The following is a 17,496-nucleotide window of genomic DNA, read 5'->3' as shown; positions in this document are numbered from 1 at the left end:
CAAAGTAAACTGTTCAGCTACCCTACTTCAAGGTGCAAGACTGCTTCGCCAGATGGCCGTTGGTAAATAGCAGTTCTCAGCTTGGACCCATGTAACCATTGTGTCACCAGTATCCCCCCTCCCCTTTCCAAACTTCACATCTATGTAACCAAACTGAGGCTACCAGGGAACAAGTCTGGCAACTCTTCTATTTAAAAAATAATTTCTAATCAATACTGATTCGATGTCCTTGGTAAATGATACCATCTGGATTCAAAGTGTATTGACCTAATAGCAAAATTACTAACCCATATTATCCCCCAAGGATTCGCGCCGATCGATTTACAAAACAACTTCTGCAGCACGACTTTATCATCACAATTCAACCAATGGCAATCTGATACATAATTCCCTAAATGCAAAATGACAATAGAAAAGAGGGGAAAGAAAGTTACCTCAGCTTTTAGTCTCGGATGAAGTAGAATGTAGCCATTGCTGTTTATCCCAAATGCGTAGCCTTCTGGTCCGATCTGCGAGGCCACCGGGGAATGAGGAAATGAGGGACAAAATAACCAATCAAAGTTAGCAAGTTTATTGTGATAATACTGTGCAGAAGAAGAGAATAAAATGGATTAGTTAAAGTGAAGACAAAAAAGCATTAGAAATTTAAAGGAAGTTGACAATGCCCAAAGCTAGGTGGAAGGGTGGATAGGGCATGCATTTATTACTTCTTCCCTCATGTTTTAAAGTAAAAAATCTAACAGAAGATTTGTTCAAAAATATAATGATGTGGTGAAAAAATGTGAATGAAAGACTGGGAACATGCCCCGAGTTCTTGTTAAGTATTATTCAAAGCCTTACCAATCTTTGAATAGTTTTGTTTAAAATATTTCAATTTTTTTTTTCAAAGAACTTTTCAGCAGCTTTTAAGGGTGGGTGAAGATGGAACTGATTTTGAAAATGCTAGCTACATGTATAGGAAGGTACATGTAAGAGTGGTAGTTACATGTAAGATTTCATTCATGTGCTCACTGGGTTACCATGTCAAGACGGGTACCAGTGGGAAATGGGAACCATGCTTCGAGTCAATAGTGTAAATGCATAGAGGGATTCGTGCAATAAGTCGGGAAAGGGAGTTTTGGCATTTGAATAGATACAAGATGCTGGTTATTTATTTGTATGTTTTGGTGGGTTTTTTTCATTCATAGTATGTGATGATGCATATAAAATGTACAACATGCACAATAATATCAAACATGCAAGGGTGATTTTTTATCACTTGTTTTTATTGGCATGCAATCATAGAAAAGTAAATTTTAAAAAATCAGGGGGGAAATGGAAGATCCTCAAAATTTAAGGGTTAAATGTGTAGTAAAAGATTAAATTTGACCTTTTTTTTCTTTTCTTTTTAACAAATAAGTAATTGTATAAAGCAAAGTCTGTTGATCTCTTTGTTTTACAAATATTCTGGTATTTTTTTCAACTGTGAAGTTTTTGATGTTTTAACTCAATTTTGGTAGAATAATATTTTGAATGAACACATCAAAACAATTGTTTATAGCATCTCTTCAAATATAGTACTATAATTTTGACAAAATAAGTGTTGTTTTGGGAGAATAATTTTGAATGGTTTTAGTCCTGTTTATCATCAGGCCACTGGATTTTTTTCCTTCTTAATTAAATTTAGGGAAATGCATAAAACCTTACTTGGTAACGAGTAATGGAGAGCTGTCGATAGCATAAAACATTGTGAGAAATGGCTCCCTCTGAAGTAATGAGTTTTCAAGAAAGAAGTAATTTTCCAAAAATTTCATTTCAAGAGTTCAGAATAAGATTTTGGGGTCTTGAAATCAAGCATCTGAAAGCACAGAACTTCATGTGACAAGGATGTTTTTTCTGTCATTATTATCTCGCAACTACGACGACCAATTGAGCTCAAATTTTCACAGTTTTTTTATTTTATGCATATGTTGAGAAACACCTAGTGAGAAGACTGGTCTTTGACAATTACCAATAGTGTCCAGTTTTATTAAGGGCCACCATGAGCTTTATACAAAACGTGTTTTGTATAAAACATAAATATATCTCCAAAACATAAATATATGTTGGATGTCCATTTTGGATTAAAGGTTTTAAAACCTAACACTCCAAAACCCTTCCAAGTCCAACTACATGCTGTTAGAAGGAGGAAGGATTCAGAGTCTATCTCTTGAGTTGAATAAGAACAATAAAAAAGGGGTTATTTAAAGGAACGTTAAAGAATTGGTAAGAACCAAAAATCGTAAACATCATAAAACTAACACGGTCTAATGATGATGATAGTAGAAAACATTCCTTTAAATATTTCTGTCTGAAATTTCATATTTGATGAGAAATGAACAATCTAATTTCGTGTTTGGCGTTAATCGATCAGTGAGCGTTTTATTCATTCTTGTTTTGGCATCGATGCAAAAATTGTAATCGGCTTTTCACTATTCTCTCGTGCACCAGGTGGCCGATCGATCTCAAACTTCTACAGGTTTGTCAATTTATGTATATGGTGGATTATATAAAAAGCTTACACTGCCAGCAACGTTTTTGCTAGCAAAACCAATTCTGTAATGTTCCTTTAAAGTGCCAAATATAAGTAAATATACATGTATGCAAATGTACACAAAATAAGTGTCCGAGTGGAAATAAGAGTTGATGTATAACAATTAAATTTTGTGAGTAAATCTTCAGATTAAGTTGAATAAGGATTCACAATGAACTTAAAACAAACACTGGTACCCCAAGAAATATTTGTGGGTTATTTTGAGCGTAAAAACATGATGCCCGGACAATAAACCTGTTGCATAGGCCAGGATCGCTGAGGAAAAACTACAAGCGCATACGAGCCACACACAACATTCAACCAAAGATGGGTCTTCCTTTGACCCCAGTGAGGGTGCTGTTTGTGGTTTTAATGGTCAAATGCATGGAATCAGAAATTACCAACAGTGAGATGACCGTTTTTTGTTTTTGGTAATTATACATCTCAAAACACTCAAAGTAATGCAACATGGTTGATTTTTTTCTTTCACTATTATCTTGCAAATTTGATGACTAATTGAGCCCAAATTTTCACAGGTTTGTTATTTGATGCATATGTTGGGATACACCAAGTGAGAACACTGGTCTTTGGCTAAATTAAACAGGTCCAGTGTCTTTAGACCTATCCAACCCCAATCGCTCAAAGTCCAACTGCATGTGGTTAGAGTGAGGCATGGATTCTAGTTAATCACTCATGAGGGTTAATGTTAATATAACAAATGTTGGAAGTTATTCAAAAGTGCCTTAAAATAATTAATTACGTACACGTCAAAAAAAATATATATATTTCAGTGAATGGTTAGAAACTACATTGTGTATGATTATCAAAATCAGAAAAGGTAATTTGTGAGAATAAAATTAATATGTAAATCACATTTCCTGCTAGAAAAAGTCAAAAAATTAAAATTAATAATTTGCGTTAGGAGTTTAACGTGCGGAAAAACACGGAAGATTTACATGATTCCATGTTTATGGAGGTTTTAAAACGTGCATGATGTATGAAAAAAGGATGAAATCCACACCACCAATGTTACATGTAACGCGCATTCGGGTGTCACATGATGCATACATGGAGGTTGCTTAGCAGTCACATGACACATGCGTGAGTGCCACATGCGCAGCAGTCACATGACATGCATGACAGTCAGTCACATGACACGAAACAGCCACATGACATGCATGACGGGCAAGCAGCAATGATAGGATGATACACATGCGTTTTATGTTCATTCCAGCATAACAAACCAGTAGTTTAAAAAGATAACATGGTTGCTTAAGGAAACTCATGCAATATGAAACTTATGAGAAACAAGCACTCAGTTTCAGCAGTACAAACTCAAATTCCAGACCGAAACAGACACTTAAAATATTGTGTTCTGTTTATGATTTCAAATTTTTAACAAGCCTGGTCTGGAACTGGAATAAAGCTTTTTCATTCGACATGAGTAACCATCACTTGTCACATGATCCATCCAAGAATGTCACATGACATATTCATGATTGTCACGTGACCAACTCTTGATCGACACACGACTGTCACATGATCCATTCGTGACTGTCAATAATCATTTTCTTTCATATCAAAATTAAACCAGTTCATATTTGAATGGGATGCAGATTTGGGAATTAAAAAAAAGCCTTAAAATTTTTTTTTGAAAAAAACCCACAGGTATTCACATAAATTTTGAATGCAGTTTCTCAAATGAATGGATCATGCTTAGCACAAAATGACCTCATGACCTCATGTTCAGCACATGACACCCTCATGTCTGCCCACAAGATGCGCATGCAAAACAAGCAGCAATCACACCCAAACAAAATGCAATGAGGGGGGGGGGGAAGCCCATTAGATTTGACAAACTTGTGAAGACAACTTACGCTTTTATTATACACGGAGTTGTACCCGGGCTAAAAGAACATTACAAGTGAGAGAATAGAGTCATAAGCTAATAAACAATACACAAAGGTCTAGTTCTGTACAGCAAGCACAAATGTACACCATGATTAAAGTTAGTAAATGCAAATACCAGATGCAAACATTCTATAAACAGGGAGGGGGTGGGAGGGGGAAGTCACACAATCAAATAAAGATGCCTTCAATCCTACCATGGGAAAAGTGATCGGCCCTTTTGATCGGTTTTACTTTCTAGCCGAGTGGGGTGACGGTTTTTTTCTTTCTGGAGTTTTCAAACTTAAAAACTTGAGGTTGCCAAAGAGGACAATAAAGCCACTAGTTCAGACTTTTTGCGAATGCAAATGTGAAGCGAATTCTGACTTTGCATGACTGTTTTCGAAGAGAATGTCTCGCACATGTAGGTGTTGAAACATTTCAACTGTTCCGAATTATTCGTTGCAAAATTGGTAACACATGCTAATTTGCAGGAAGTATGAACCACGCTTAATCCATCATCTATGCAATCATAATTAAGTTTTAACTTCTAGTTTTATTTTTTATTTTTTTAAAGGAATCAAGAAATTCATGGTGGAAACAAATCTCTATACCTATACTCATTTTGAGCAACTCTTCCCCCTTATGCCAAAAAATTTGCAGTTCTTTAAAAGTTTTAAGTTCTTAAAAAAGAAAATATATTTGTCACTTGTTGAAATGAGAGCTTTAAAAAAAGATGGCACGAACCATTTAAGTAGACAGGTATAATAAATATTTCAAAACAATAATCAACAAAAAACAGTGATAGCATTCACTTCTGCGCCTATGCTATGAGACAGAAAATACAGTGCTATACATACATTGTTAGTAGGCTGATTACAACAATGGGTGAAAAAGTACAATTAGTTCATGGGGGAGGAAATGGGGAAAGGGGCTTGAGAGATACGTTGTGAAAATTGATAATAGAGACGAGGGAGAAATGAGCTGGCGTAGCAGAGAAACTGAAGGGGGAATTGTCCGTCAGTATAGTTTTATTAATAAAAAGTGGTCTTAATTTTGTGTGTGTTCAAATGTGTACAGGTTTAGTTGTAAAGCCAAATAGAATAATTGTTTAACTTAAAAATTAGGATAACATGTGGCATGTCGAGGCTCAGCAGTATGGCAAGACTGGAGTTATGGTGTTCCTGATCAGCAGATTGCGTGTTTGAGTCCCGGTCAAGACACTTGTGTCCTTAAAGGCACTGCACACGTTTGGTAATTACTCAAAATATATTTTAACATAAAACCTTACTCGGTAACTAGCAACAGAGAGCTGTTGATAGTATAAAACTTTGTGAGCAACGACTCCCTCTGAGGTAATGAAGTTTTTAAGAAAGAGGCAATTTCTCACTAAAAAAGTAAAAGACTTCTGGCCAGAAGCCTTTTATTCCTATCTGAAAGCACACATAATTTTTTAGCACCTTCAATGACCAATTGAGTCCAAATTTTCACAGATTTGTTATTTTATGCATACACCAAGTGAGAATACTGTTCTTTGACAGTTACCAAACGTGTTCAGTGCCTTTAAACATGACATTTTTCAATGATGCTTCGCCCATTCGGATGGGACCTGAAGCCGTTGGTCCTGTAGTGTTGTGTAACGCACGTAAAAGAACCAAATGGTGCATTTATTGTATAGAGAATTTATTTTCTCTTTAATAATGTACAATGCAAATTTTTCTCTAAATGTCACGTGTCCGTTCAAAAGGTCAATCTGGTTCACAAGACAAGAAAACAGTTGGGCAAATTAAACAACAGAATTCAAGGGAACTCTTTGGAAATACAGAGGGCAAGGGAAAAGAACTGACAACAGATAATGGGCTTTTTTAAAACGAAGTCGAGCACTGGTAATGTTATCTAGATGTTGAATTTCATTGAGAAATGTTTTAATAGTAAGGAGCATCAAATTCTACACCACAATCAATGTACCACATCTATCCACAGAGGGGTCTTTTTCAAAATATTTCATTTTGAAACAATTTCTTTTTTTAAAGAACTTAACAATTTATTTCTCAATTTCTATGCATATTGACTGTTTCAAAGGTAGTAATCTGGTAAGTAACTAGCTTTATCAAGCTGCCAACATTTTGGTCTTGGTCCCTGTCGTGTTGTCCCAAGAACGTACACTCTCATTACACAACGGAACCAGACTTTTTTGCTATCCAGCCTCAATTTGAATGCAAGGATTTAGATTGGAGAATAAAACAATATGGCCGCAATTGGCAACCACTTCTTCATAGTTAGTAGTCAACATTACCAATGCTTTATCGTTGCTTTTTATCAAAGAAACATAACCTGGAGAATGCTGAGATTGACTGCGCTCTTAGTCCGGATGTGGACACGGCGAATCTAAACAAAGTTCGCATGCATGGCTAGATGATATCATGTGATGGGCAGTCAGGTTGGGTCAGTGGTTTCTGTCAGTTAGCCTTTCACCTCTGTGGACCCCGGTTCAAGCCAGGACTGGAGCCTTGACTCAGTGGGTTATGTCCCAGCCTTTCACCTCTGTGGACCCCGGTTCGAGCCCGGACTGGAGCCTTGACTCAGTGGATTATGTCCCAGCCTTTCACCTCTGTGGACCCCGGTTCGAGCCCGGACTGGAGCCTTGACTCAGTGGTTTATGTCCAAGCCTTTCACCTCTGTGGACCCCTCAGTTTGAGCACGGACTGGAGCCTTGACTCAGTGGTTTATGTCCCAGCCTTTCACCACTGTGGACCCCTCAGTTTGAGCACGGACTGCACCCTTGCATGTGGATTGGGTTTTTCAATCCCTACCTGACTGAGCAGGTTTTCCCTATAGGGGTTTTCCTCTTATGTCTAAAACTTAATAAATATTCTTTGTCTTCTCGGCAACAAGTTGGTGTGATGTTTCCATTCGGATGCTTTGCAGACTATATAATTCAGATTCAGAGAATGGCAATGCCCATTTTAAGCATTAACTTTGCCTTGGTCATCTACATACAAATGGCATAACATGATGTAACAAAGTGAAAGCGCACGTCTAAAAAATGGTCTCATAATCATGTCCAACCATAATAATTCACTCAGCATTCTCCAGGTTGTCTTTCTATGACTTTCATACATAAAGGTTTCTACAACTAGCCTGGGTTGGTAGCATTTCTCAGGACTTGTTAGTATGCAACTAAAAAGCACAGGCTTTACATGTAGACACTCAGTCATCAAAAATTAATACAACATTCCTCTTTGCAACTCTGAGTATGTGGGTACATTTTCAGTCGTCGGAGGTCCAGCTGTTGGGATTCTCAGTTCCTCTCAGTTCTAGCGTGAAGCTCAAGAGTACATTTTAGGGGGGGGGGGGATCTGGAAAGGTTGTGGGTTTGAGTCTCACCTCGAGTGATTCGCCTGTGGATTGTTTTTCACAGAACTCAGAAACATGTGGGTGGAGGCATCTTGAACTACAGCTTGGTATCTCATGTCAATAACCAGAGCAGGTTAATTGAGACAAGACATTAGCGAAACCGAGCAGATGACGGTTGGAAATCAAAGATGGAGCTGTTCCTCTTAACCCACACAGCTGGACCTCCCGACAACTGAACATATATCTCGTATCGACTCTGGACTCTTGCTTCAACACATCATCGCCACATCGGACAACTGCTATGACCACTCCGGGCATTCCAACATCCAACGTGACGAGCTTGCGATGGAAAGTCAGACATCTCTTCCAACATGCCACAACTGACAACAAACTGCAGTTGCAATGGACAACTTTTCTTTTTCTTTTTTTTCCCCGCCATTTTGATTCACGGACAACAGGGGGTTAGAAACGAATAACTACAGGTTAATTTGCTAACATAAAATAAACACATAAACATTCTGACCTAGTTAGTTGGTGGGTTATGTCCTGTCTTTCAGCTTAAAAATAATAATGTCTTTGATGGTTGGCCTGTCCAAGAATCTGGGGCTAATTTCACAAACAGCTAAGATTAATCTTAACTGAATATCAATCATAGTTGCTAAGTAAAGTGTGATGTCACAATACAAATCACTATGGTTATACTGACAATTTGTCTTGCGATGAACTTTATTGCTTTGTGAAATTGCCCATGTCGGCCCCGTCTGTCAGTCTGGTCCATTGCGCCCCCATTGCATACCCGTCTGGCAGCTTCTGAGTCCGTCAGTTCAAAGGTCAAATCACAGAAACTTTGTGCAATGGTGATTCAAGACACATGGGTATTGTTTGTAATGGAAATATACATGTAGTGTGTCAAACAATTCAGCACTTTCATCCTGATGAAATGGCGTTTATGGTAACTTATAAAAAAAAACTTCATCAACACATTTTCACAGAGATGAAAAGGGAAATGTTGTCGGATGATTAATCACAGACAAATAAAAAAATTGTATTTTAGGGTCGAGGGGGGAGTATAGTCAACAAAAAGGGAGAAGAAATGATTCAAAATGATTGCATCCTTCAAGCATATCAGAGGTAGAGAAATCTTGCTTTCAGCAAGAAGATAATTTGAGACTGATTTTGTTTTCTCTGTTGGATTGAATATACACTGTATCAGGTTTAAATGAACCAAAGGTTAACCTGTAATATTAAAGTTGTGTCTGTCACCAAAAAAAAACCGATTAAACAATGATTTTTAGGAATTCAGATTACATCACACGTCAAAGACAGGACAATAACAAAAGACTGGCCCATTGAAGGTCCACCCTTTGATGTATGGGCTAACCACAACAGAGATCACTTTCTCAAAAAACTAAAGTCTGACACAATCTATCCATTGGAGCTGTACATTCTTGGTTCCAGACATTCTTATGTTGTATATTTGTAATACATCGCCAACAGAGGGTGCTATCACACACGTACACATCACTGTCCTCCACAAACCGTTTGTGTGCGACAGTGGTGTGGATATATACAGTGTGTAGGGGGTGATAGAACGAAGGAGCATCTTTAAAGGCAGTGGACACTATCGGTAGTTACTCAAAATAATTATTAGCATAAAACCCTAGCTGGTGAAGAGTAATGGGGAGCTGTTGATAGTATAAAACATTGTGTGAAACATGTAGTTTTCGAGAAACAAGAAACTTGATTTTGAGACTTCAGATTTAGAATTTGAGGTCCCGAAATCAAGCATCTGAAAGCACACAACTTCGTGTGACAAGGGTATTTTTTATTTCATTCATATCTCACAACTCAAATTTTCACAGGTTTGTTATTGTATGCATACTGTATGTTGAGATACACCGAGTGAGACGACTGGTCTTTGACAATTACCAATAGTGTCCACTGCCTTTAACCAAGACTGAGACTGAGGCCATAGACTGAGGCCATATCTGAAAGTAGCAGCTACAGCTATGGCTATGTGTAGGTTTCTGCTTCAACACACATTGAAGTATAGGATGCCCTTAGCAACTCCATTAGCAACAGTCATAACCGTAACTGTAGTCGCCAATTGGGACCTAAGTTACATGTACACATTTTTATCAATGTGCCAAGCATGAATTGCCCAAAGATAAAGAATGACCTACTACGGTTGCGCAAACAAATGCACCATAAGCCGTACACAAATATTTCTGGGTCTTCATAGACGCGCTAAAAATTCACGTGCTGGTACGTAGATGAACGTTGGAGATAGGCTAATGGCTGCCCCCATGCCAGAACCCGCATATGTACGCGCAGCGGATAGATTGTATTATGTTCTACATTATATCGATGTAATTGCCAAGTTGCAATTGAGTATTTGGCAGTGTAATGAGCAGAGCCACATGTAACATACAGGGGATGCCAAATTAAACATTATAGGAAGCTACCTAAGGGAGTGTGGCGTAGTTTATCAGTCTGCATACAGACAGGGTTACAGACAGCAGTGAATCAGGTCACTGCAAGCTTGATTGCTCCTGGGGATTTTCTTTGTTACTATAGTCACCTGAACAACAGCAGATCTCTTTCTCTCTCTCTCTGACATACATGTACAATGAACACTCACAGACAAACGTTTAAAGACGCAAAACTTTGACAAATTAGGAACGACACTGACCGATGTAGAAGGTTACATGTATGAGTACTTTACCTTTCGCTGGGGTACAGTGTCCTCCATGTTCTTCGTAGTAATATCTGTACCTACAACTGCCACCATCTGCTGGTTCTGAGAAACAGCGAAAACATAAAAAAAAGGAAAAATAACTTGATTTTGCCAATTAAAGATGCAAAATTGGTAAAAATTGACTTATAAAGTGTTCCTGTTTCTCAAAAAAAATTGTAAGGTCCTCCCTCTATAAAGTTTGTTAAAAAACATCAACATATTGATAAATCAAAGAAATGAACAACAGGACAGAAATTATTTTCATTGATAAGTTTCCCAAAACAACATTGATTTTCTCAATAAATTCTTGTCTTTAAGATGCATAGGATGGGCGTTGGCATTCAGGTTTAACATCCATGCATGCTCCTGATAGACCTATATCATCTTGTGGCCATCTTGTGTCCGGTTCCCCATGTAAGCAGTGATGTTGAAAGTGTTTACTACAGTTTCACAAAAGAGGACCATGCCATTTTATATTTTGTGACAATTACAGAGCTTACTACATGTACTATTTCCTAAAAAGCACAAGGGCCCAATTTCAGAAAGCACAAAAACTCGCTTAACACAGAATAATACTGCTTAGCGACCGATTTTCTTCACCGGATAAAAGTCAGCCATTTCATATTCCTGAGAATGATACAAATAAGAAGCTGAAAAAGAGGAGAGATGCGCTCTCCTTTCTTTATACCAAAAGTAACATAAAATGAAATAAATAAAAAATAAACTCGCTCATACATGTACATGTACAAACAAAGGTTTAACGTCTATGATTATGAATAACACGCATCAAGAAATTATGTTTCAGTATTCCTAGATGACAATGCTAATTCTAGTCATTGTGAAACCAGCTGTTATTTTTAGCTTGGTAGGAATCGAACCCACAACCTTGTGATTGCAAGTCCTGCAGTCTAACCACTGGACAGCAGTGACCAGTAATGTCACATGGTCTTCATAATCACAGTTTTTCCTGTTGATCAGAAAAACGGACTGTACTGTTTTGGCCCTCAGTTTAGGATGATTGGCTCAGCGTGGAAAGAAAACAAGATGGCCCCACAAGATTATTAAGGTCTACTACATCAACACACCAAGGATAGGATGGGAGCAAGGTACAAATCTGTTAGGGTAGTGGAGTGAGGCGCCCCAATCATTTTTTAGTTCGCATAAAATACTGGTGGCATGACATTTCGACTCTTGCAGAGTTCTGAGAGGTTTTCAAGAAAGACTCTGCTAGGGTCGAAACGTCATGCCATTAATTAATTTTTTTGCGTTTATACCCTTAGGTCCTTTTGGTTGGTAAAAAGTCTTCTCGTTATTAAGTTTGTTAGAGATTGAATGGGATATTGTTAAAGCAATAAAACATTCTCTGAAGGGGATCATACGTGTACTACAGTCTTTTTTCGCTTGGGCAAACAACGCAAACGTTTGAAAGTCAACTAGAAAGCACACAACTATTAGAACACAACTCTGTAATCCATTAATGGGGGGTGAACCAGAGGTGAACAGAAGACCAGGGAAATTCAAGCTTTGGTGCTTAGGTGTCTTTGATACAGAAAAAAACTGTGAACATTTAACTTACTGAAGAAGGCCAACATGTTTTAGGGCCCACCCTCCTTAAAGGGAAGGTACAGGTTTGGTAATTACTCAAAACAAATATTAACTTAAAACTGACTTTCTTACGAGCGTTGGAGAGCTGTTGATAGTATAAAACATTGTGGGAAACGACTCCCTTTAAGTAGCGTACTTTTGAGAAAGAGGGAATTTCTCACTAAAATATTAAAAGACTTCTAGCTAGAAGTCTTTTATAGGCTTGTTATTTTATGCTTATGATGGGATCCACCAAGTGAGAACACTGGTCTTTGACAATTACCAAACATGTACAGTGCCTTTAAACTTGTCTCCAGGTTTCAAAAAGTTCCCTAAAGCGGACAGTTCCCTACAGAATTGTGGCGTGGGTCAAGCCGGTTTGCTTCAGGATTACAAATCTTTTTCCTGTTACCCATTTGGGATTATTTTCAGTTGAAAGGTAACTGCTGCTGAATGCACCGTAGCACCTTGTAAACCCTTATAAGGTGCTACATAATTGGGTCTCAGATTCCATAACTTCAATAACCTGTCTTTCTCTAAAAATGTACATGTATATACTAAGCGCCTTGAGAACCTTGTTGGTAGATACATGCATTACGTGTGCTATAAGACTTTGATATGTGTATACATGTATGTGTACACGTAATCCACTAGTGTCTCATCATTCGTGGCCTGTCCATGTACATGACCATTGTCAACACACACAGAAACTTGATTGTCAGTTTATAATAAGCCCACCATTGTGGGTTGCATAAGACTTTGTATCCTCCAAAGCGAACTAGTTTGTTTTCTTGATTATGTAAGTAGCCCTTTACTAGCGACGAAAGGCCGCTCAAGGTGTGGACTAAAAAAGGGACAGAAAAAGATAGAATTACATGAATTAAGTTTAAAAAACATAACATTCACACTACGCTAGAATCAAGCAATTGCAAAAGCAGTGCGCGTGAAGACACTTGTTGGATGTTGTAATTGCATTCGGGAATAGTGTTGGTATGAGGATTTGACTAATGGACAGTAAGGCGTGTAGTGAGTCCTGAGGGGCAGTTGAGTGGGGGACCAGTGAAAGACTGTTGAAGCACTTCCCGTGTTAGTGTCAAAGAAAATACTCAAGTGTTGCTCAATCTATAAAATCAGTTTTTGAAGCAGGTTTAAAAATGAACCATAAAATCACACGGCAAAATAGACTATTGTCTTGGTTTAAAAGGCTTGCATAATACATGTACATGCTTTAAGTATCGCCCAGTCATTATACAAAGTGTGTGAAAAGTCAAACAGACGGAGGGTGAAAAGAAACTTGTACTGTTTCTCAAACCGTGAAAATACCAATTCAAGGTGGATTTTTGTTATGGATAGGGCTGGTATAGGGGGAGGGGTGGTGCTGGAGGTTCCTAACACTCAAGTCAGTACAGTTTTATCGGAAAGGTAGCGTGCTTCTCAAAAAAATATAAAATATTAAAAGTATACCTACACAAACTATTCACAATAAGACCGTTCAAGACTCTAGGTGGCAGGAGAGCTCATAGTATATTTCTGAGACTCAAAGACTCAATACATGTAGTCTGCTGCCACCAAGTGTCCAATGAACATCTCCCATCACAGACAAACACAATGGGATTTCAAGTCACTGCTCACATTTTCGTATTGAAGTTACACTTTTCTAGATCCCATTTGGAACTAAGTTTTCATAACTTGGGGAGTCTTTAAAGGGACTGTGTCCTCATGACCTCACAGGTATGGCTGTACATGTACATGGAGTTATGAACTCACTCATTAATTGCACTTGAGACACCCCTTCCATAGATATGATTTGGAGGAATGCATGTGCCTGTGCAGTAACTGGGTGAGAGCTATTAATTACATGTACAGCCACAGGTCTGCTTTGGTCATAACACCACAGCCACTTTAAAGGCAGTGGACACTATTGGTAATTACTCAAAATATTGATGAGCATAAAATCTTTCTTGGTATTGAGTAATGGGGAGAGGTTGATGGTATAAAACATTGTGAGAAACGGCTCCCTCTGAAGTAACTTAGTTTTCGCGAAAGAAGTAATTTTTTCCACGAATTTGATTTTGAGACCTCAAGTTTAGAATTTGAGGTCTCGAAATCAAGCATCTGAAAGCACACAACTTTGTGTGACAAGGGTGTTTTTTCTTTCATAGTTGCATGTATCTCGCAACTCCGACAACCAATCGAGCTGAATGTTTCACAGGTTTGTTATTTTATGCATATGTTGAGATACAACAAGTGAGAAGACTGGTCTTTGACAATTACCAATAGTATCCAGTGTCTTTAACCTATGACGTCTTTAAAAGCTACATGTGGTTAGGGTGAAATTGACCTCTCCGCACCCAAGTTTTTCATGTTTTCCACAAAAGAAGAAGATTGATTCTAAGGCTGTGATTCCTTCAAAGCTGAACCACTTGGATCAAACATGCTTTGAACTACAAAAAATTACCATTATACATGTAGATGTGTACAGTATACATGTATGTAATTCTAGTAGAGGTTTGCAGGAACACCATGTGGATATATCTCTTCTTGAGTATTGTTGGTTGTGAAAAGAACCGGTGGTTTTCAGAACCAACACTTCTCAAAAAGAGATATCGACATGTTGTTTCCAAAAACCTTTCTTGGTTATACACTTTCACCATGCAAAGTTTCAAATCCTACTCATGTGTAGTTCATTACAATAAGCCACTTAGGAATGTCAGCGGTGCACGTCTGTTACTGCTGACAATGGGGGTTTGTCTATCTCCCATAACCTTTTGACATTACCAGCGGGTAATGTCCAAAGGTTACAGGAGATAGACAAACCCTGTTGTCAGCAGTAACAGACGTGCGCCGCTGACATTCCGAAGTGGCTTATTAAGGTTTGTGTTTATAGTCTATAATGTGCACATCAAATTGTCGTTTGTGACATGTATTGTCAAGGTGTTCATAAATATCTCAGCCGTGAATATATTTTTTTTATTATGAAATGCTGATATACCACTATGTTTCCAAAATTGATTTCGAACTATGTTTCATGTTTAAAGCTGCAAAACCTAAAACTCAACAGAGGAAGGTTTTAAAGGAACGCAAAATATAATTCTTAGATGTCTTGGACGAAAGAGGAGAAGGTTAGAATAGAATCTGTTTGGAAAACAGGTTGAATTTTAGGGGTTGGACTAAAGTACATCACCACAACCAGGGGGTATCAAACGACAAACTGTCAAAAAAGGGTTCAAACATGCAGCTACAGTACTTATGTCTCATTCATTTAGTTGGGGGCAAACCTAGTAATAGTTACAGTTTTCATCCCCTCAAAACAACATAGACAAAAACAAATAAATTTTTATCTCTGATTAATTTTGGTGTGTGATTTTTTTCTTTTTTTGAGACTCAAACACATGCTCATGCAGTCAGTTTTGAAATGCAAGATTGGGAAAAACCAACTCGTTGATGGTTCAAACAATGTGTTGTACCTGTCTGCTGGAGTTAGCGATCTTCAAGAGGTCATAAATCACATGCAGAAAGTAAATAAGTTGCAGACAATTAAAAACTCCGAAATGAAAAAAAAAACACAAAATAAAAAAAAGCAATCATAAAAGTAAACAGGAACGGCCCCATGGTAAGAGTTTGGACGAAAACGTCAGACTTTAAGTTACTTAAAAGCCATTGGACACTTTCGGTACAGAAAAAACATTAAAAGTTCACAGATTTACAAATAATTTACAGTGTTTACAGAAGGTAATGGTGAAAGACTTCTCTTGAAATATTATTCCATGAAATGCTTCACTTTTTGAGAAAACATTAAAACAAAATCAATTCTCGATATCGAGAATTGCGGATTTATTTTAAACACGTATCATGACACGGCAAAATGTGCGGAAACAAGGGTGGGTTTTCCCATTATTTTCTCCCGACTCCAATGACCGATTGAGCCTAAATTTTCACAGGTTTGTTATTTTATATATAAGTTGTGATACACGAAGTGTGGGCCTTGGTCAATACAGTTTACCGAAAGTGTCCGATGGCTTTAAGTACACTTGTAACGTCCTGTTTTTCGGCAATTATGATTGCAGGTGATGCTAATTGTTGTGTCTCTCATCACTTTCTAGTGAGTGAGGCTTAGTCTAATAACTATTATTTCTCTTCTTTTCTTCTTGTTTTTTTTATCGTTGGATGGTCTGTTGAAGTTAGCACTTAGCTACATGTATCCCTTGGTTGGCAAACGCCATAGAGTTGTGCACTAAGCAGACGCGTACTGCGTCACGCACCCATTAGCCGTGTACAAAACAGCGCGATGTTCCCTCATTTTGCCAACCAAAACGTTAGTGCGCACGCGCTATGTGCAATTTACGTAATTCATGGGAAGGGTCTATTGGGCCGATGTCTCAGCCTTGGTGCCCCATGATCGATATGATACTCCTATATTTTGTTAATGGAAATGTCTAAAGAAAAGTGGCCTTGCCCTTGTTTTCTTGTCAGATTTAGCTGGTCCAATACTCTTACCATGGAAAACGTGTACAAGATTCTGCTTCATGACACAAAATGAAAAATTTAAAATGTTGCCATACTGATTGAGTTACCAATCAAGATAACAAATAAGGAAAAATAAACCGTTAAGAATAGTAATACGCACATGTACATTTTTTTTGTAGATTGTCTTGAACATTTTAAACCTTTATCATGACATTGTATGCCACCATCTTTGGCCAGACTGTTTAGCCTATTTCAAAGCTCATTTTATCATTTTAACAGACTAACTTTGGACATTACATGTATGAATTGCTGGCTTCTTCAGTGGCAAGTATTAATCTTTACCGCTGTCTTTGCAAACAACAGCCACAGTCATAGACCTCTCCATTGTTGATAAACAAAATGCGCGGGTTGGCATGGATGACTGAATATTAGCAAAAAATGCAATCTTAGTAGCAGATGTTCTGACCAAATTCAACATTTTTTTGAAAACTTTCTATTTTCAAATGAAATATCACACATGATAGGTTGCTTTGTTTCCAACAAATTCAAAACTGATTTTGAATAGTTTAGTTGAGATTGTAACAAGCTGTGGCCATCTGTTTTTGTTTTTGCATATGGCTTTCCATGATAAGGATGTGCCATTGGACGGGAGAAAAACAAGAAGCCTGCCCATGATAAAGGTTCAAGCTTTTTTTTTATTTAACTTGTAGCCAAACTTTCCTGAAATTCAACTCCTTTAAATAAGCGTACTCACAAATACTTTTAAAATACGGAATTGAAGAAAAATCTCAGGTGTAATAAAGTTCTAATTGAGCAAAAAACACAGCTTCACAAAAACAAAAATGATTTGACATATATTTATAATCTTTGAAAAACCATAATGTCCAATAACGGACATGTGGGGAGTGGCAAG

The 17,496-nt window shown here is 37.7% G+C and overlaps 1 protein-coding gene across 5 annotated transcripts in view; it reads right to left on the bottom strand.

Annotated features, from left to right (window-relative positions):
• Positions 1 to 17,496, bottom strand: part of LOC139952991 (voltage-dependent calcium channel subunit alpha-2/delta-2-like) — a 90,291-nt gene that overhangs the window by 41,715 nt on the left and 31,080 nt on the right. For 3 of the 5 annotated variants that reach the window (XM_071952375.1, XM_071952366.1, XM_071952385.1), the window contains exons 17-19: positions 10,521 to 10,595; positions 4,429 to 4,458; positions 435 to 509 (exon numbers count right to left, since the gene is read on the bottom strand). In XM_071952375.1, the coding sequence (XP_071808476.1) occupies positions 435 to 509; positions 4,429 to 4,458; positions 10,521 to 10,595 (180 nt within the window). The remainder of the gene's footprint in view (positions 1 to 434; positions 510 to 4,428; positions 4,459 to 10,520; positions 10,596 to 17,496) is intronic. The other 2 variants (XM_071952394.1, XM_071952401.1) reach the window with 1 other exon arrangement.

This window comes from Asterias amurensis, chromosome 2 (assembly GCF_032118995.1).
Source record: "Asterias amurensis chromosome 2, ASM3211899v1".
In the NCBI taxonomy this organism is placed as follows: Eukaryota; Metazoa; Echinodermata; class Asteroidea; order Forcipulatida; family Asteriidae; genus Asterias; species Asterias amurensis.
The sequence above is the reverse complement of the archived record's forward strand: the minus strand, read 5'-3'. Positions and strand labels throughout refer to the sequence as shown.